The 21,784-nt window shown below is 44.5% G+C and overlaps 1 protein-coding gene across 1 annotated transcript; it reads right to left on the bottom strand.

Annotated features, from left to right (window-relative positions):
* Positions 1-1,547: 1,547 nt before the first annotated feature.
* On the bottom strand, positions 1,548-21,406 carry susd6 (sushi domain containing 6). The gene is given in 9 exon segments (XM_035524310.1): positions 1,548-3,303; positions 3,400-3,592; positions 3,594-3,698; positions 3,700-3,805; positions 4,004-4,142; positions 4,692-4,883; positions 5,065-5,256; positions 16,546-16,708; positions 20,828-21,406. Coding segments are annotated over 8 exon segments (1,074 nt in total). The 5' UTR covers positions 16,667-16,708; positions 20,828-21,406; the 3' UTR covers positions 1,548-3,277.
* Positions 21,407-21,784: the final 378 nt, after the last annotated feature.

Genomic DNA, 21,784 nt, shown 5'->3' with positions numbered 1-21,784 from the left:
ATGGCACGAAGGCACCGCATTTCATAGTAGCATCCTACGCACAAACATCAAGTCCCTGGAGGCGCAAAGCCTGGTACTGGGACGGAAGTATGCCCATATGCCATCTTCAAAATAAAATCCCCAAGCCCCAGGCTTTGGGAATAAGTCCGTGTCCTTCTTGAAAATGAAAGTTCCAGACCGACGTACAACATCGCAGATCTTGCTAAATGTTAATACGTATAGAAGGATACATAGATACGTATATAATCTAAAATACCAATCTAATAAAGTTTAAAAAGTACACTCACAGAACACAAAACACAAGAAAAACACATTGAACACAAAATTCTGTAAATTATGTCACAGTTTTTGTGTACATACATTTGTGTGTATGGTATTTTCTTAGAAGAAACAACTGTTTAATAGTATTATTGATTATACACAAAACAGTAACAAATCTAAATTAATCTGTAATCATTATATGAACAACTAAAGGTTTAAAATATAAATAACATCTTTCAAAAAATCTCATGTTCATAAATGTTCCTGGCTCAATATTACAAAAATGGGTAGTTTATACAAGGTTGGAACCTGTGTAAAATTTGTCCAGACACGTTCTGCAGAAAGTATAGGATATACTAAATTCCATTGTATGTTTGCTTTATGGAAACATCTTCATTTCTGATCCACTGTCAAGAATTTTTCTAATATGAAAAGTAGAATTTAGTCCAAAATTTTAGTGGTTCTGCCAGGTAGTATTCTCCTCGCATGCACCAACCCCAATTCGTCCATCAGACTGCCAGATAGTGAAGCGTGATTCATCACTCCAGAGAACACATTTCCACTGTTCCAGAGTCCAGTGGCCATAAACTGACCACAAAAATCTATTTCATGAACCTCACAAACACACAGCACTGATGTTGCTTCCAGGGGCAGTTTGAAACTCTGTAATGAGTGTTGCAGTAAAACAGGCCATTTTTATGCGCTATGCACTTCAGCACACAGCAGTGCTCTCTGCGAGTTTGCATTGTTTACTGCTTTGCGGGTGAGCAGTTGTTCCTCCTACATTTTACAATTAATCACACTTAAGAGCATATGAAGCAGGACAGAAATTTCACAAACTGACCAAAAAGATGGAATCATATTAGTCGTGTTTAGTGTCACTGATCTCTTCAGTATGACCCATCCGGCTGCCAGTGTTTGTCTTGAATACGTGGCTATGTGCATGATTTTATACACCCATTAACAGGGGTGGCTGGAACACCTGAACCCACTAATGAGAAGGGGACCACGCATACTATGTCCACGTACTTTAGTGCAGTTCCATGCTTCTTCATCAACTGCAATTTTCCTGCTGCCTAAGCGCTTTTCATAGGACAGAGGCAAGGCTTCTGGCTTTGTGCATCCAGGCCGTGGACTGCAGGGCTGCAGCTGGTTGCCTCTCCCAGACTGTGATTTACTAAACACCATCACCTCAGTCTACTTTCCTATACAAAACGTGTTCATTCTAGAATATTAAGAGCAGGGTATCCAGCTGAGTTTAGTCAAAACCAATTAAGGTGACTGGAGCACTTCCAAGGAAAGCTTTAATTAGAAATAGTTATATACACACACTGTATAATTAAATTAAACTTTATACAAATATTAAAATATTATCATCTTCACACCCACTGCAATGTACAGAGAAAAAAAAAAATGAAAAGGGTATGATAACATGGCTAACACCATACAATGGCGCCAGGGACTTTTTTTTTTTTTTTTTTTTTTTAAATACAACAGCTGCAAGAACAGAAATTAGAACAGGTGCAGTATTGTTCATAGTGCAGTCACTGGATGGAGAGGAAGGTTTAGAGCAAAAATGATGGACGTTGTTCATTAATGTCCTCTGCAAAAAAGAAAAGGACCCCCCCGCTCTGAAAATCCACAAGACCCTGCATAGAAAGTAAAAATGTAAGGCCATCAGTAAACTGAAGACACATCAATATTGTATAGCATGTGAGATGGAAGAAACAATCACAAAATTATGAAATACACAAGTCTTAAGGCGACAGTTCCATTTCGCTTTCAGTAAGCCACTCAAAGAAGAGGAAAGGGGTTTACACAAATGAGCAAAGAAAACAGAGCATCAGACTACCAAGACACTGCTCTGTTACTGAACCCAGGTAAAAACAAGACACAATATTATAAAGCATGAGAAGATGGCTTACCATCCACAAATCAAATGTTATTCCACTTGGTATGGAATTGGCCAAAAAACAAGTTTAAAAAGCTGCAAACGGGTGGGGTAACGAACCTTAAGCAAGACACGCATCTGATATGTAATCACTCTTAGTGCAGCCTGATGCAGTTTTCTGTCAACAACAACACATTCTCACTTTCAGAGATTAAATTTTCTTGAGTTCTGGGTCTTTGTTTAATGTAAGAGCAAACCTTTTTTTGTTGTTTTTTTAAAGTACATCTCCCTATACCTGGACAGACAAAACATTCCTGATTGGATGACATCACTTATTCAAAAATAATAAGGTATTATTTATTTTTTTAAAAAGCTTGATACTTTCGAGGCCTCTTTAATTACATATTACATACACATGTGCGTACACAGTTCCACTTTGTAGCAAACAGACAGACAAGCATGTCTGTGAATACAGTACTATGTTCATCCCTGGCTGACCCATCAAGTGTGGAGATGGTGCTATGCAGCATGCTTTTTCTCTAATGTGTATGTTATTGGGGGGGGGGGGGGGGGGGGTGTATTTAAAAATTAAGATGCACAGAACATGCAGCATAAAAAATGAAAAGGGTACGGCTTATCAGGTATTTGCCCATCAAACACCTTTTTTTTCAGAGGTCACAGAAACATCCATTCATCACCTCTTACACAGCATAGAAACTGAACGCATTTGTAATTAGCAAATCCTCACAACTGTGACAAGGTAAGCCTTTATGAGTGCAAATGCTTATCAGGACACCGGGGGGGGGGGGCTTACAACTGAAATGCTATTATGTATACACTATACATACTCCTATAATTTAGAGAGCATCTGTGCAACCATTTACGGGGGTATCTGAGTAGCGGGGCCTTCTAGTGAGACGAGCTGACAGACCACATAGGGGTAACACTGAAGCTCAGACACCGTGGGCCAGAGAGTTTTTAGTCATGGGGCGATCTACAGGCATTTGGTTCCTCTTGCGTTCTGTATGGCAGCAGTGGGGGGGGGGGGGGGGGGGGGGGGGTTGTTTGGTACGAAGCTTAAGGAGCCACAGTCCTGGTGATCATCCGCGGAGAGCAGGAGCCGACTCAGGCCTCCTTCAGCAACGGAATATCTGTCAATGCAGAAGAGAGAGAGAGAGGGACAGAGGTTAGAGCAGCGGGCGGGAGCGTGGCTGTCCGCGGGAGTGGGATGTGTGCCGGGGCCGTACCGTCGCCGTAATCCTCGGCGGAGGTGAGCGAGAGCAGGCTGTGTTGGTCGCTACTGGGCCCGCAGGCGGCCGCCGCGCCAGCCAGCTCGGCCGTCCATGACGAAGGCAGCACCTGGTGAACCAGTGCGGTCTCGTGGCGGGAGAGCGAGGAGGAGGAGGAGGAGGAGGAGGAGGAGGAGGAGGAGGTGGAGTGGGGGGGGGGCAGGTTCCAGCATGGATGGGCCGGGCTCCGCAGCGTGGGCCTCCAACTGCGGGCCCTCGGAGAGCACAATCTGCACACGGGAGTCGGGGGGGGGGCGGGGCCACTCCAGCACTCCCATACACCGCCTCCTCGTAGGAGGGCAGGGAGACCTGCACACCCTCCACTATGATGGAGGCAGGCTGGCCTGATACTCCCTGCTCACGCCTGGAGAGAGAGAGAGAGAAGGGGCAAAAGGGTAAGAGAGAGAGAGAGAAGGGGCAAAAGGGTAAGAGAGAGAGAGAGAGAGAGAGAAGGGGCAAAAGGGTAAGAGAGAGAGAAGGGCAGAGGAGAGGGGGAGCTGCATCACAATTTCTTAACAGAAATACATATACATAAACAGCTGATAACTGGCCGGCGACGCACCTGCTATGGTGGAAGGACTTGAGCTTGGGCTGCAGCAGGACGACAAGGACCACCAGCAGCAGGATGAGAATCACCGTGCTCGCCGTGGTCACCACGATGGACAGGGCAGGCATAGCCAGGGGAGAGCGCTCCTCCTTCCCTGTGTGACGCACATGGCAGCTAATCAGACGCAGGCACGGCTGGAGGCAAGCCAGCACAACTGGACAGGCGACGATACACAACACTTTGTCTGAGAGTCACTGGGAATTTGGCTCTGTGCTCCAGTACATTTCACTGGAACAGAAACAATCACTATGAGGTCAACATTGCGGTAGGATGTCTGCTTTGATTTGAGACAGTGTTCACATTTTAGGGAACATGCAGGAATCCATTTTTATAAATTTCGAGGGAACAAAAGTAAATGTAGCAAACCAGTAAGCTGGTAAAATGTCACTATGAACATATTCAGTGGCTAATTCCATTGCATTAACAGAAATTCTGCCAAATCCTCATATAATTAAAGAGGTACTATTAATACCCAGGTCCAAATGAACAGGATATTATGAAGAACAAAATGACATAAAACACATTATGCCACATGAGTCTAAGAGGCTAAAACGCCAGCAGCAAAATGCCAAAATCCCTGGCAGGGCCGGGCCTTCTGGCATTCATGCAGCTATTTGTACGTTGGTGCTGCAGGTTGCTCTACCTTGTCCCAGGTGACAGACGATGGGTGTGGCCGAGTCCCAGTCGCCGTTGTTGCAGGTGTGATACCTGTAGCCTTTCAACGTGTAGCCCTCGTCGCAGAAGTACTCGATGACGGTGCCGTCGGTCAGTCTGTGGCAGGGCGACGGGTGGCACATGTAGCCCCCGTTCTCCGGCTCACTCGGGGGACGACAGACTACACGGGCGCAAAGGTCCCTTTGTTAAATCAAGTGCACGCTCAACTCAGGACACAGAGTGCTGTTATGCTCATCAACTGACCGTCGAGTGCTTAAGTGCTTAACTCAGGGCATGCTGACATCCACGAGGCTAAACGCTCAGCAACGCCCAGGGCCAGGCGTGCTGAGCGCGCGACTCACCATAGTTTTTGAGGCAGTGGGGCGGGTTGGGGACCCAGTGGCCCGGGGCGGTGCAAGTGACCACGGCTTCGCCGCTCAGCGTGTAGCCGGGCTCGCAGCCGTACTGCACCACCGTGCCTGCGGGGAGGGAGCCGCGGTTGGTCTCCGTGAGGTTCCACCGGCCGTGCTGCACGGTAGAGGGCCTGGAGCAGCCTGTGGGAGCACAGGGAAACGGGGAAGGATTAAACCATGGGCTTGGCGAGAGCTCCACCCACATGAAAAACCACACTTGCCTATGGCTGAAATACAGCAGGGTACAAATAATGGCTTAATACCGATCACTGATCCACATAACATTTACTGCTGGTATGAAAGTCCATTATTTAATTTCAGCTTTTCAAATTTAAATAAGCAAGTATGTAAATGAATAAATAAAAATGCATTGGTAATCTGAAGTTTCTCTCATACCACAATATGATCAGTTCTCTCAAACACTACACTATGGAGAGAGGCAGAAGAGTATGTGACCATTTATTAGTCAGTGACTAGCTCAGCTTCTGATCTGCTTCATTACCCGAGTTCAAAGCCTCTTTGCTGTGAGGAGTTTCTGGCCATTTACCATTTCCAGCCACTAGTATAATGATTCCCAGGTGAAAACTGATGAGTCACAAAAAGGCCCACTAAAATCCCCACGGCTGTTAATAATTCAGTATACAATTTATAGCCATAGCTTCTAACTCTGATGTTTAATTGGGTAAATGGGCTTACAAAGGATGAAAAAAGAGAGACTTGTGTACCAAATATGCACTGACATCACTGGGCATCTGGGCCACTGCTGCATTCATAGCCACGGTGAAAAGAACACTTGAAACTCTGTCTCAACACAGCGGCTGCAGAGTGAAAATTCCCGACACGCAGGGGGTCCCAGCACACCATGCAAACAGCATGTGGTCTCTTCGGCTACTACTGAGGAGGCGAGGTTCTCTCTCACCGAAGTCACAACTCTTGTGCCTCCAGTAAAGCCAGGAAGTGCAGTTTAGCTGTGTCTGTGTTTACCACACTAATTTCATATCCAAACCAAAACTGTGTTAATGCAAACGGTTTAACTGCGCAGGCCTACACAGGCTGAGCTTCATTAGGAACATGAAACCCCCTGGTCCCCTGGTCACATGAGTCACTGAACCGAAAGGACAGATGAGGAAACGCATGATAAAAATTACAGAACTGTGGAAGGGAATGGATTTCTGCAGGCTGAGCCAATATGCCTAGACACGTCTTCAGACGCAACTTCTGCAGCAAGAGGCTAATGAGCAGTGAATGGCATGCGTGCCAATTGGGACAAAGCAAAGGTAAACAAAAGCACAAGAAAGATGCCAGGAGGTGGCATCAGGCCTGGCCATCAAGCACCCCACTGCACTGAAGATCCTGGTCCACCAAGCTCGACATGGATCGTTTATCTATGCCGCTGACTCTTGCACTCATCCCAGTCTTGCCTCTTGCTTATAGCAGACTGAAACACAGGGGGGGTTGGGCTTTGGGTTCAAACATTCCAGACATTATTTATTGAAGGAAAAAACAAAGAGAATTTAAATAAATACATACATTTAAAAATCACCATTACACAAACATTCATATATATGCACTCAACTGATCAACAACAAACTGAAATTCTAACGATTTATCTTTACAAACAGCCAGGGGCTAAAGCTGATCCCATTCCACTGATCGCGGCGGCCGGGAGCAGCTTGCTGAGACCAAACAGAGCCCTGCAGGTCTCCACACAGCTCAGGCTCCAGAACACCTTACTGAACATCGGCATTGTCGGCTGGGGTTGTTTTCTCTCCTGTTTTTTTGCCCTACATTACCCCCCCCCCCCAAATCCCAGAGGGACTAGGCTTGTACGCGTCTTGATGCTGTTTGTGCCATTTCTCGACCTATAATGCGCATTCTGTCTGGTAAAGTCAGAGGCTTTTCAAAACAAACAGATTTGAACGCGTGGGCTGCTACAGCTGCCTGCTGGGAAAATATGTTACTGCTCGGGAAGCATGAACACACAGCAGCTACGCGCCCCCCCCACCCTGATACGTCAGGTCTCGAGGGGCTCGGGTAGGGCTTGAGAACGGAGGGCGGTTCCCTCCTGGGGAGCGTGAGCTATAATACACTCCTAGAGTCTTGTGTTCGAGCCAGGGAGCACAGGGAAGCCACTCCCCACATCTAGAGTTTCAGGATAGCTTACCAACCACACACCAGGTTCCCCTGGGAATGCGTGGAGGACAGGATGGGTGAGTCATAACATATGCGTGCGTTTTTGTGTGTGTGTGTGTGTGGCTGCTAAAGAGAGGTAAGGACAGTCAAAGGTGAAGGGGGGGATGGAGAGAGCAAGCCAGAAAGAAAAGAGAAAACAGCTACACTCAAATTCTTTGTTTAGAATTACCGTAACCCTAAAAAGAGGAGGAGGATACGGGAAAATGAGTGAGCTCAAGTGATGCACAGGGTAGAGGAACCCTCCAGTGCCCCTGCCTCTATTCACAGGGACTGAGCAATCCGTATAAGTGAATGGGCCGTTGGGAAGAGTTAGTAACGTAGAAGAAAGGACATTTATGGCAACACTTGTAGGACAGAAGGGACAAGGCTCCAAGTTTATTCCTGTTCTTTTATTACTGTCTCAAACTACAACGACACCTCTCCCACACTGGGCCTTCCAACAGCTCTAAACTTATACCATTATATATGAAATATATTAGATAAGGTGTTTGTCAATTTCTTTTATTTGCAATTGATTATGGAAGTAATTGAGAAAATGGGGGATATGTGGGATTTTCTTGGCCAATTCAGAACACTAGATAAATAAACTGCATATTCAGTTATGAGAAAGCCAAACAAAGTTCCATTTTTTAAAAACAAAAACAGTGATCAGAATCTCTTACACAATACGCATGATTCGGGTATATATACACACACTATGCGCTATATGCTTATATATTTCAGTGGCTATTCCTCGCAGAAGACAAGGGAAGCCAGACTTCCTCAAAAACTTCAACTGAAGACATAACTAACAATCTCATGTACTAAAATTATGGTTCTCAATTACAAGGAATGCGTCAAGCCTCGTGTATCCTGAAAGCATATTGCAGTCATGTGTGGCTGTATAAACCTTTGACCATAGTTGTGCAGAGGAAGCCAGACAGCACAGTTAACGTCACCCAGACCTAGAGGACCTTTTGCGTCCATGGATCTTATTTTCACCCAGAGGGTAGCCGATCATCACTGAGCATCATCTCACTACAAGTGGTCAAGGGACAGGAAAAAACGTCCAGCAGGTGGGCCAAGGAAGCCATCTTCACACCACCACCAAGTTTCAAAGTTTTATTTGTCACATACATAGTCATACATGGTATAACTCGCAGTGAAATGCTTTTGTAACTGCTCCGTCCAGGAACTACAGTAAAAATAATAATACTAATAATTTTAAATATATATATATATATATATATATATATATATATATATATATATATATATATATATATATATATATATACACATACACACACATACATACACACACACACACGCACACAAAAACAAATTGGAAATTGTACAGTGTTTGTTTTTTTGTTTTTTTTACAAATTTACAGTTATTACAGTCTTTTTATGGTGTCACTGTTGACATCATACACAGTACACAGAGCAGTGCCCACAGTGCATCAGTTGCCCTGTCTCTCTGTGTTGGTCTTCAGGGAGCAAAAGCGCTTCCCTCACCTCAACAGAGAGAAGAGCCAATTGTTGGGATGTGTGGGGGCCTTCACAATCCTCCTGGCCTTGGTCTGGCACCGCTTGTATGGTCTGCAGGCCAGGAAGTTCCATATGAGTGATGTGCTCTCATCATTTCAAATGCAGGCCATGACGGCCCAGAGAAGCAGGGTTACTGCAGACATAGCTCAGCCTCAGCCAGGCTGCTGGAGCTTTTGCAGGACAGGGTTTGTATTTGGTTTCAAAACAATTTAGTCAAGGTGCAGTTTGAACCATTTACCTTACATTTATGGCATTGAGCCTACGCCTTTATCCAAAGCGACTTACAATTATGACGGAGTACAACCTGTGCAATTGAGGGTTAAGGGCCTTGCTCAGGGACCCAACAGTGGCAACCTGGCAGTGGTGGGGCTTGAACCAGCAACCTTCCAATTACAAGGTACCTCAACCACTGAGCTATCACTGCACCACTGTAAATCAGTGAAACCTGAGGTTCGGAGTAGTACATTTCCAGGCTGTTAATAACCCCAGTGTGGACAATGAAGGTAAGTAGAGTTGCCATTTCCTGGAGTCTTCCGTCACATCAGACGGCCGATTTGCAACATAGCATCTGATCTGATGTGATTGTTTTGTTTGGCCAAGCAACATGACTCCCTTGTAAAATAGGCTACTCATCATAACCCACATAGACATATCACGCTGATCCTTTTAAATCTATGTGTCTCGACTTGTTGTTGGGGTTAATTTTCCTATTATTTTTGGTTACAATCATTATAGGCTCATTAGTATCTTTTTATAAATTTAGATGGTAAATGGACTTGGTTATGTTCTCTTCTATGGAAGTGCTATGTAACATGCATTGTGTAAAGTTAATCTAACAATTTATTGTTTTCAGTTTAGGCCTAGACTCATGAGTTATTAGTATTAGAACTAACATAGTGGCTAATGATAGTAGTTTAATATTTGTGTGTCTAATATTTGACTGATCTTAAAAAATGCAAAGAAAACATGCAACATTCCACATAAACATTCCTAGATTTTGGCTTCCTCATTAGTGAATGGAATTAATTGCTATGGGTATATTTGTAATACATTAATGTGGGTTATGTTGCTTTGTGTCTGTCATGTCAGTATTTATATGCAAAAACAGTATGAAGTGGCATTTATAAATAACACCAAATAAATGGCAATGTATTCATTCCTTCACAGAGTAAAATACTTGTCTTTTCCTGGTTGCATTAAATGTCAGTGAATAGAGATTAGTGGAATATAACCTTTGTCCATTAGCCTACCAGTGTACATTTTAGACCTAAAACTGGAAGACTGCTGAGAAGCTGGTGTCCCAGACACAGGCCAATTCGTCTGACGAGCTTCACAATTGTGCCAGATTTTCATTTCTTGTGACAACATTAGCAAAACCTCTTCAACAATTATATGGATATGATGGCCATGTTTTGTTGAAAATATCCATTGTTTTGCAAAACATTAGTAATTACATATTAAATGTGGCTTCAGTAAGTCAACTTTTTAGATACAGTGATCATACACTGGTTGCAGCACAAGTTCATGCTCATCAATCAAAACACAAGCCTTACAAGCAGAGGGGGTGAGTCATGGGAATGTGTGTTAAAAGATCAGCAGGTAAGCTACATGGGTTTCCAGCGTCCTGTTGTGCAAGAAGATTGCCAAACTGCATCATGGATATTCTCCCTGAGGCTTCTTCTGTGCTACGTGCTAGGGTGGCAAGGGGGCGGGGGAGGGGTCAGATGCAGGTTTCTACATGTACTTCTCTCTGAAAGCACAACCAAATCGAAGCACTATTTGACAGGTTTGGCTGGAGGTGCGTAACGTGCCCTGGCAGAAGGGTGGCCCTGGGCTCCCGGACCCAAGCATTCCTGCCCAGCAGCTGTGACCCTCTGTTGTCGAATGTCACAAAAACGATCATGTGGACGGGCTGTCCAGTTCAGTGACTCTTAGAGCTCCTACAGATGACATAGCTTAAGCATAGGCTACAGTCTCTGCTTCCTGGGACCATTCCTCCCCCTCCCCACCACACACATTTAGGTAGTCCCTAAAGAGTTCAAAGAGGCAGAATAAAACCACAAATCAACCCTCCATATGCTCTTTGTGACATCTTTTTGATGGTCCTGGGTCATTGGCTGGCACATTTAAGGAGCCTGACCCAACAAAAATTAAACAACGTGGAGACAGGAGGAATCCCTTGCAGTATGCAAAGCCTGATGGGTATGGGGTCAGGGAAAACCCTATTGTTTCTTGAGCCTTTTGGCAGCTGTGCTCAGAAGTGGCAGATGGGAGTTTGCATGGGCCTGGGCCTTGCACCCCTTCACCCCGCAGGGACAGCTGCAGGGCAGAAATACCTCCCTCTCAATTTGCATGCACACATGGAGAGGGAGAGAGAGAGAGAGAGAGAGAGAGAGAGAAAGTTGTTTGTGTATGTGAGAGAGAGAGAGAGAGAGAGAGCGCGTACAGCAGGTCAGAGCCAGCACTCGCGTCTGCTGGCCTGGTGTCTCTCGCCCGCTGCTGGTATGTGCCGTGGCTGCTATAGCGGACAGACTGGACCCTTTGTAGCAGGCGGCCAGGCAGAGCTGCTCAGCCTCTCAGAGACAGAGCTCTCCCACTGTGTCACAGCAGCTGTGCTTGACAGGCGTCACGAGCCTCAGCAAAGCCAGAAGGGGGAGAAAAGGCTGACTAGGCTATTCACAGGCTGACTGTTACACAGCAGACCTTAATGAATCCAGACCATATGGACAGATGGTAAGAGAGCGAAACAAAACTTTGAATTACTACAACTGTACTGTAAAAACTGTGACTTGCTTAGAGTAGACGCAACACATATTATTGATGTCAAGGGGTTGGGTCACAAAAGAACCTGAGAGGATATTAAAAAAGTGTTTTGTAAATGTTTTTAAGTGCTTTATTAGAGCAGGTTTCTTTTTTTTGGGGCGGGGGGGCGGCACTAACCAGTACATTATAATTAAGTACACAATCCAAGCTTTGCTATGAGTCAGTTGGATAAAGTTCACATCAGCTCTCATTTACATAAATGTTTTTTCCTTCCTCAAATCCCCACATGGGTCCACTCCCTGTCCATCTGCCTGCTTATCTCTCGCCAGAAGCAGCAGTTTGGGACTATAGTCACGTTATCTGGCAAGCCATCACCAAAGGAGAAGGCAATACAGACGCGGGGCCCAGACACAGCAAGGGGAGGTTAACTAAGCAAAACTTCTAAACAGATAAAACACTCCAATGCCAATGAGAAACTCATTCTGTGTTCACATGCATAAAAAACGTCTAAAAGTACCTGGACAGGAAGCGCAAGTATCGTCTGTGCAGTTTTGCACGAACGCGGAGCAACAATATTTACTTCCTTCAAAAGGATGGTTGGTGCATCATCTGTACAGGGTGTGGTGCTGTTCACTGCTATTTACTCAAAAAGAGCCTGTTTCACAAGAGCGTCCATTATAAAACAGGAAAACCACTCTCCTCTGTGTGGGACTTTACCCACTGATCACTGTGTGCTCTGAGTGTGAGGAAGAGTGCAGTAGTAAAACAGCCAGAGGGTCGGGAGTGGATTGGATACTGACAGGAAAAAGGAAGTAGCTACACTCAGACTCTTATTAGAAGTCTATTCCCAAACTGAAAGCATGTCTCAACTGAGAAGCTTTTGGACTGCATGTCAGACAAGAATCTCACCAGTTCGCTTTGTCTGATTTTGAGGACTCGTGAGAACAAACCATAGGGTCAGTCTCTCCTCTCAGCAGTCAAAACAGAGGCTTGCTGCAACAAATATTTATTTCATCACACACAGAACCCCATGAAATTGGGTAAGCTGCACACATCTCATATTCATCACTTCAATAAAGAGATTAGTGGTTTGCAAAATTTTTCACATACCACAGTTTTTTCTAGCTACAAATGTCAGTCAATTTTGGCTATGTGATGGACAGATACACTGGATTTTAGGTCAGTTTGTGAAGAAAAGTTGAGAAAGTAAAAAACAAACAAAAACAGAAACCTTACAAACATGTAAATATAATAAACCTAAATGCGATTATACTACACAGCACATTACAGCATATCGACCCTCTGCTGAGCAGGCTTCACTCTGCCTCACAGTGCAAACAGCATTAAACCACAGAGAAATGATTAAACAGTCCATGAAGTGCTGAGCCCCTTTCGTGAAAGTTTGTTAAAAGGCAGGCTGATTACAGGCATGGCACAGTAACATCGCACGGGTTGACTCCTGATGGGGGCTGGTGGATAGCACTGCACTCGGCTGAACTGCTGTGCGAGACCCTCTGTGACCCTAGCCGGCACTTCTCTCCCACATGACCAGCGGCATGGTGTGCCCCCACAAGACCAGTGGCACGCACGCACACACATGGCCATCTTCCCCGAGTCCTGGGGTGTGTGAGAATGAATGTTTCACACTCAAGAGGACAGGAGAAGCCAGAGTCCTGGTTCAGGTTTTCTGAAAAACCCAAAGTGAAAAGGGGAAGCAGGACTATAGTGTAAAAGCACTGCTTACTCAAACTGAGCTTTCAGCAACCGAAATTCTTTTTTTTAAAATAAATAAATAAAAACAAGCACTCCACCCAGAGAACCATGAACTAGATTTTGTTTCACAAACCTTTTCAGTGAACTATGCGTGATTTGGTTTAAAGGCCAAGTTATATGGACTGTTTTCAAAATTGGCTCATCCGCCTCTGCCTGTGCACTTCCTGGCGCTGTGCAAAGCGTGTGAACGCGTTCCTCGCTGAAGCACATCTGGGTTGCTATAGCGTCATCCGCCTCCTGATGTGAAGCGAGAACACCATGAGATTTACCTCGGGACTGGTAACAGCCCAGGCTGTCGGCCTTTGCGGTGATGTGACCGGTGGTCCAGCCTGGTCCCAGAGCAGCCTGTGCCATATGCCACCTTTGTGTTTCTGGCCACCCTGAAGCAGTTGGCGAAGGGCCTGGTGATTCTGGACCAGAGGTGTTTCAGCAGGGAGAACACACGTGGATCATTGGACTGGGACCACTGTACACAGATAATTAGGCTAGGTTTATCCAAAATCACAGCTTAAGAACAGGGTCCAAAAAAGGGTCCAAAATATAGCCTAAACAAATGTCTTTAACTAAACATCAGCAGTAGCTCATTTGCACCTGGCAGATTAGAAACTCATCGAAAGCGGACATCTGTGAAGTGATATTTCACTTTTCACATCGAGTAGACGCTACATTTTACTCTGGTGCAGAATCGCTCGCCCCCCCCACAACCGTCTCACCCAGGGCCTGGCAACACCACCGTCTTACGCAGCAAACCATTCGCGTTTCAGTCCATTTAAAAAGGCAATTAAAATAAGAGATTAAAAATTGGACCATGTGTGATGGAAAAATTGGAATATTGCAGTCTAACTGGTTTTCAGCCGATTTATTACGGTTTCAAAACTAGGTGGTGTATTTGTGGCTTGTGTCACTGTTCGCACTGACGTTAAGCAATGAAAGTATTGGGACCTCTTCTCTCCCAGGTCACGGCTGATTAAGGCCACTTTTTCACTGCAGGGATGAAGAGTCGAAGCCTACTTTTTGTGAAATCACAATTCTCTCAAACTTAGATGCATGTTCATGTTCAATAACGGGAGTTTGAATGTCTTAACATTTATCAGAGATAAAGCATCAAACAGTGGAAGCTGAGTAGAACACAGGAAAGTGAGTAAGGCCCTGGCAGGCTTAGCTCTGAATACACAACCACTTCACTGCACAGGAAGCAGAGGTTCTCACACGCATGTGCGCATATACACGCATACACACACTCAGCCCATTGTACTTACTTCCTTTCAAAACACCAAGTGTACTGACACTTATGAAACTAATTAAAAAATATTTGTGCAACAGTTCTGTGGGTAAAAAGACTCATGGTGTATACGTGCTGCATTGCAATTGCATTTTTGGAGTCAATGCATCAGGACCAGAATGGCCAATGTCTCAGGAGAGCCTTTTGTCAAATCTGGAAACTCTCAGAGTCAAACCAGTCATCAGGGTTCTGTTTTCAGTTTGCTTAGGAAAGCAGAAGTTTAGGCTTGTCCTCCCTGTCTGCCTTCCACTGCTATCTGATTCATGCGTTCCTCCTTCAGTTTACTCACATGTCTTACATAGTCCCAGACATGTTTTTGAACAGTTCCTATAACAGTTTGACAACCAAAACACAAAAACAGGAAGTAGTTCAAAATTCAGGAAGTCCAAAGTGCCATAGATGGTGTTACTACTGTGGTTGCCACATACCTCTGGCTATGGTTGTGTTAATCTCCAGTACCCAGAAAAAGCTAGTACTCATAAACATTTAAAGAACACTGTCATTGTTTCATTCTCATTCAAAAAAATATTTGTTTGTCTTTCATATCTCTAAAATTGTGTTTGCAGGAAATTGGAATTAACTCTTACTTGTGCTTTGTTGAGCCCCATTTGCATATTGGAATGTGATTAAAAACCTCCCCATATAATCAAATATCTGTTTAATGGCACTGGCAAATTTAATATTCATAAGTGTCTGAAACTACAGAAGCCATTGTTCAGTGACTGCCGGGGGATTACTGATGATGCCTGAACTCTGCAGATTGAGCAGCGGAGGCAGAGGGACTATGGGCTTTGGAGAGGATAATCCAAAAATGACCCAAAATGGCGCAATGCCATAAACTCTTCATGTTCCTGCTTTGCGTCTCCCTCAGAGAACTTCTCCGCTGGTGCACGCACATGCACAGGGAATCTGAATTGGTGATGCTTAAATAAAGCAGCACTACAGAAGATGGAATAAGAAAGTGGTCTGTAGGAAAGCTGCGAAAAGCTCAATGATGAGAGACACATAACAAATGTGGAAACATACCCCCACAGCCGCGCCCCCGAAGTAGTGAACGTCCCTGCGTTATGACCTGTACGAACACTGCAGGTCGGTCGGTCGGTCGGTCTCTCTCTCTCCCTCCCTCCCTCCTTCACCTGAGCGGCTCTCGCTGCGACTCCCTCATCTCACGTTAGGCCCTGATGTGGTGAAGCCTGGCACACCCTCATGAGCTGAGCAAGGACATCCAGACGGCAAGATGACCATCTTAAAATAGCGTTTCTTCTCTGGCCATGTTAAAAACGGAAATCCATTTAAGCACTGTGCACACAGGCACGCTGACGCTGGGGGTGACCCAGGCTGTGTGCCAGGTCCACGGAATACACAGGACATCCGCCCCCTCGGCAAGGACACCATTATCTCGTGTGTGTGTGTGCGCGCTGAAGTGGTTGAACTGGTTGACCGAAAGTGATCCGGCAATGCTTGTTTTATTCAAACAAGTTCCTGAAGCCCAGCTCTCTATTTGTGGCATCTGTACAAAGAAATCAGCGCGATACCAAAACGGGGATGCCTTCCAAACCGCAAGCTGTCTTCTCTGCCTTCACTGTCTGTGCGAGTGCAGCTGCCCATTTTCCATAAACCCACACCGCAGACAAAGACCTCTAATCCAGTCTAAACCAAGCCTTCAGATTCAACACGGGCAACTGAAAAAAGCACTGCTACACGTATTCCAGCCACTGACTCTCGGGGTCGTGACATCTTTCCCTTAATAAGTTAAAGAGAATACCCGCAGGCTTGTGTTATGAGGACTCTGGAGCTGACTGAGAATACTAACGGCCCGGCGCCTGCGCGTATATATATTTTGGGGGGGCGTGTTGCGCAGGATGACGCGAGGGTGGTACAGCTCTTACCTGATGCCTGGCCTGTCGAGAGCGTGCCAAGGAAGAGGAGCAGCTGCAGCGCCACGGCAACCAGAGCAGGCAGCCGCACGCCCCAGCCTAGCGTTTCCCATGCCGCCATCCCATCACACATCTTTCAGCCCTGCCACACGGCTGAAGTCCTCTCGGGCTTAACCTGAGGACAGACAGATGGAGAAACACACACACACACACACACACACACACACACACACTTTGTAAACGGGCAGCCAGAAGCAAAGCAGAAGCTTTGTTGAATCTGCCATCTGATATTCTTCTACACAGGGCTATTCAGTGATGCAGTAGGCCATTCAATCTTGAGATGAAGATTTCAGACTACACATACTCATTTGAAAGAAAATCTTTGTGGATCAGACTGCAAATGCTAGTGAATCAGATGTAGAATCGGAGGGAAGTGAAAACAGAAGACAATAGGAATGAAAGGAGGGGAATTTAGGCCTGCTTTGCCAAACAAGCGTACAAGATCCTGTTCATTTGCAACTCAAAAATCATGTGAACTATAAACTGCCAAGTTCAATGGCAAATATTATCCAGGTATCAGCAGAGATCTTTTATCTTGCCGAAATGTGCAGAGGCCCGTGCAGTCGAGGCTTCATGTCTCAGCCTCACTCCACATGTACAATCTTTTCTCCTTTATCCCTCACGTACTCTCTCTCTCTCTCCCTCTAACAACAGCATACTGTGCGGTTGCCTGTAGCCTCCGCTGCCACAAGGGAACAACTACGTTTTAATTTCAAACCACTGTTCATCAACGCAGTGATAGAAATTAGAATAGAAGACCTCGGGCAGACAACTCAATAGTGCTTAAGTTTGCAGAAAAACGACTTTTATAGTATTCCCTACTGAGACGACATATTTTGACTCTTTAAACTTCACAAATGCGTGTTGTGTGCTTGTATGCATCCCTGAAAGCCCATTTTTAGGGTATGCTATAACAAATTGATAAAATTATTTGCTATAGCTTTATTATAGCATCTATACAAGATTTTAAAAATTGTTCTTCATCTTTTGTGTTTTTTTGTGTGGTGAGGCCAGACTGCTGAACCCCAGGCCAACACCTCCCACAAGGCCAGCAGTCTGGTGCTCACCCCACTCTCTGCTGCTCACTGCAGGACGCCTGTGGTGACGCAGGTTCCACTGGCACCGCTGCGTTCGCCTGCTGCCATATTCACACGCGCGAGCCCACACACCTGACCCTGGCTAAAGCTGACATTCTGGGAAATGGCTTCTCGCTCAAGTCTTAATCGAAAGGTTTTAAGATGCTGGCATTTGATGATCTGTCAGACAATTAGCACAAATAAATAAATAAATAACAGAAGTAAATGAGTCATAAAGAGCCTTGATGTCAGAAGCTTTTGATTGTGGTAAGCCTGCGAAACTGCAATCAGATGCCAGCACAGCCAGGAAACAAACAGCGATTATTTCTCAGTGCCTGCTTGGAAGAATGCAGTGAATCATGCTGCTGGTATCAAAGATGATCACCTGTACGTCAGGACCTCACCTAACCACCAGAGTGTCCAAAGTGAGGTCAATGCCACTAGTCCTACTGTGATAATCCTTTAATCCCGTAATTTAATGTCCCGTCTGTGTGCTAGGAAAAAGCACAGAGGGAGAGCTCAACAGCGCAGGCGCACGGCATTCTAGAGCTCTTTAAAGGCACGGGGAAAGGAAGGGCAGATGTCAGCGGAACCTGTCGGGCATGGCCCTCAAACCACAAGCTGCTCATCCAATTAGGTATCGTCAGAGGTGCTTCTGGCTTCCAAGGAAAATGGGTTCAGACAAAAAATATTTTGCTTTAGTTGCGTAAAAACCTACTGTTGACAAGAGACTGAGACCAAGGGTGGGGGTGTGGGTGGGGCTGGGAGAGGATGGTGAGAGTGAGTCTCCATCTGGCAAGAAGAGCTTGTGTGATGGTAAAGAAAGGCTCTTTTGTTGCGGCACACTTCAAGGTGTTAAGGCCCACAGGGCTTCAAGCTGCACACACAGCAGTAACAGAGGGACAGACACAGCTGCGACACATTAGTTATCATCGGAGGAGGTCAGAAGGCCTGTCCAACATATTCCAAATGAAAGAAAACAGTTAGAAAACTGGGAAAAGTGCAAGGCACAGAGTTTCAGTTTGAGCGCTACAGCAGTTCTCACATTGGGAACCAAAAACAGGTCATGGAAGACTGTTCTTCCTTTGTAGCCCAAACACTGTTAAATGCAGCAAACACTTACTCTACTGTAAGACAAAGGTTTGGAAGGAGTGTGCTGTCCCCTGTGCCAAGCTATAGACATAGCTAACCTAAAGAAACAGATTTTGATGTAATGGATATGCAATGTGAAATGTATCAGCATGTTAAGTGAGCTTAGTAATTTTAGATGAAAAAAAACATGACACCCGAGATCATGTCTTTGCACAGGGTATTAAACTGTTAGGGCTAGATTCAGGATATGTAACAGGCCTAATCTGTGATGCAAAAGATTAATTTGGTGAGAGTTTCAATCTTGGACATGACTGGAAATTCTTTCTTCAGAAGACAAGACAAGACAAGACAAGACAGGACAGTGCAATACAGGAAAACACATCAAGCTTTAACAGAACTGGAAAAGGGGAAATTTTAAACAGGAAAACACACAAAAAGAATATACTCTTGCATGTCATGCTCTAGTAAACCCATCACGTACATATGAAATAGAAACATACATCACTGAGGCACATTCTGAAAGTAAAATGCATGCATATACAGCCATATAACCTATTAAATTAGTTTATATAGTGAAAACTATTACTATCCAATTCTTCTAGTGTAGTTAAATGTATTTATATTTAAGCAAGTTGAGTTTTGCCAGTGCAGACTTGAAACACTTGATCTGTCTTCAGCAGTGTCTGGTTCAGTATATAGAACTGGCCAAAGAAAGATTAAGTGTCAAAGTACCAAATCAGAAAAGTGGTATCTGTAAATAGTTTTATTTAAAAATTATAATGTGTAATTTGTAAACACGTTTCCAAATCATCTAAAAAAACAAAAACAACAACAACAACAACAAAAAACATGCAACAGAGTAGGACCAACAAACACAAATTAATATAATGTAAATGTATTATGACAGTTTTACACAGTCCACCATGACATCAGTATTTGGGATACTGATGTCCGTCAAGTGACAATGAAGACACTTTGAAAGAACACCATTTATAGGTTCCTGAAGAATTCTGGAGGTCATTGTTATTCCGTATACTCCGATAGCGGAGCATTATGCGACCAGCGAAGTTAAACTAACGGCTACTAGGGACCTCCGCAACGCTGAGCCCTCAACGAAAGAGCTGCGCGCGACCATCTGCACGCGTAGCCTCCGGGCTCAGTCACACGCGCAGGCACGTGCAAACGCACTGGCGCTGGTAAAACAAAGAGAAGCACTCCATGTCCCAAACAAAAGTGCCCTATTCAACATAACTAGCGTTACTACAGAAATACAAGACCCGCTCCCTGTTATCGCTGAGAAACAGCGTTGCGGTTTCTGAGACCGTCTGCAAACGGACTGATTAGAACACTCCACGCAACTGTACTATTAATCTGTGACAGAGGCGATTAGACTTTAGATAGATAGATAGACAAATAAATAAATAAATAACCTGGGCTATAAATGAAATTCACGCAAGAATTAAAGTAAAGAGCTCGAATGACTTCACTGTTTTAAAATAAACCGTAACGGTGTAGTATAGTCACACAGAAACAAACTGAAAAGGCGTCAAAATAGATTGGTACGAGCTACATCTAGACTAGAGTTAGCTATGTAACTTTATCTGTAGTCTCGAAGTACCTGAAATCAGTAGCATTAACACCTGAGACATTGCAGGCAGGATAACGTTACACTAATTAAGGGCCGCCAGCTTTCAGTATGTTGGAGCTCTCCGGCATGGTCTGAATCTGGCCGGTAAAACGTTAGGTTAACTAGGTTATATAGCGGTTATAGAGCTAGCTATCTTAACTAGCTAATTACTATAACAAAATTGATTGACACCAACATTCGATAAAAGTAGCACTATCCAAGTTAAGATCCGACTTAATTTTAAGGGCCAGTATCGCTCCCCAAGAAGTAAAGAATCTGGGGTAACTGGCGTTTGCTGTCCGGACAGCTGACTGGGCAAGCTAACCTAGCTAACGTTAGCTATTTTACCAGCCAAGGGAACAAGATGAACTCGATATATCCAACAATCGTTAGCCAACCGGCTAACTGACACGCAAGAGTAGGACATTCCAAATCTTACCAGTAAATGCCGTCCTCTCCGAATTCACTTTCGGGACATGAAGCTAATTCGAATACTTAGAAATATAACGTTGCTTAGGTAAAAAAAAAATCGTGTGACGTGTGAATTTCGTCTCATTTGAATCATCCGACAACATACGCCCGGGACAATCGGCTAACCAGCTCAAAATACAAGCTAGTTACCGCCTCCCGTCGTCGCCGAGCTCTCCCAGCGGCCTCGCTCTCACACCGTGGCCATGGGAACGCTGGGCGGGATTACGTAGAGACTGTTTTGGTTTTTAGATCAGCTGGAGAACAAGCGTAAAAGATAGGTGGCGCGGCGCATTGACCTGACTGGGTGCATTTGCTGCATGCCGACATCGATAACGTTAAATAGCATAATACAGTACCATGTTACAGTAGCTTCGTCGAAGCTTACTACATTAAATGATGTGGCTGTACTGTAATCTTGTGAATTAAACTTTACACAGAGGCAGAAGACAGCTCAGACGTCTCTTCCGGAAATACGTTATGTGGCCAGTGTTGCCATTCAGGTGAAAACCCTCGTTTAATGCGGTGTTTAATTTCTCATACATGGTGACGCGAAAGCAGAAACTTGGCTTACATCAGAGAACAACAACAACAATAATAATATGATCTATTTGAATGAATCAGTCCTAGTACTTAGATCCAGTTAATGAATCAGCAACAGGAGTGTGTCTGTCTAACTGTTCAGTTTTGGTTTTCCATAACACTAAACCTAAATTAATATTAAACATCAGTTTAAACCTGAAGTAGCTGAGAATGTTGATTGATGTGGTATTGTACTTATTATAGGGAACATTTATTTTTAAATACAAACTTTTTTTTATAAGCAAATGGAATTGAACTTGTACTTTCAAAGCATTAAGAAATTATAGTAATCAATTGTAATTGCTATCCTTTTATGATTCATTTAGGGTTGAGTGGTTTTCTTTAT

The sequence above is a fragment of the Electrophorus electricus genome, chromosome 3, assembly GCF_013358815.1.
Source record: "Electrophorus electricus isolate fEleEle1 chromosome 3, fEleEle1.pri, whole genome shotgun sequence".
In the NCBI taxonomy this organism is placed as follows: Eukaryota; Metazoa; Chordata; class Actinopteri; order Gymnotiformes; family Gymnotidae; genus Electrophorus; species Electrophorus electricus.
This window is presented reverse-complemented; position numbering and strand designations above follow the sequence as displayed.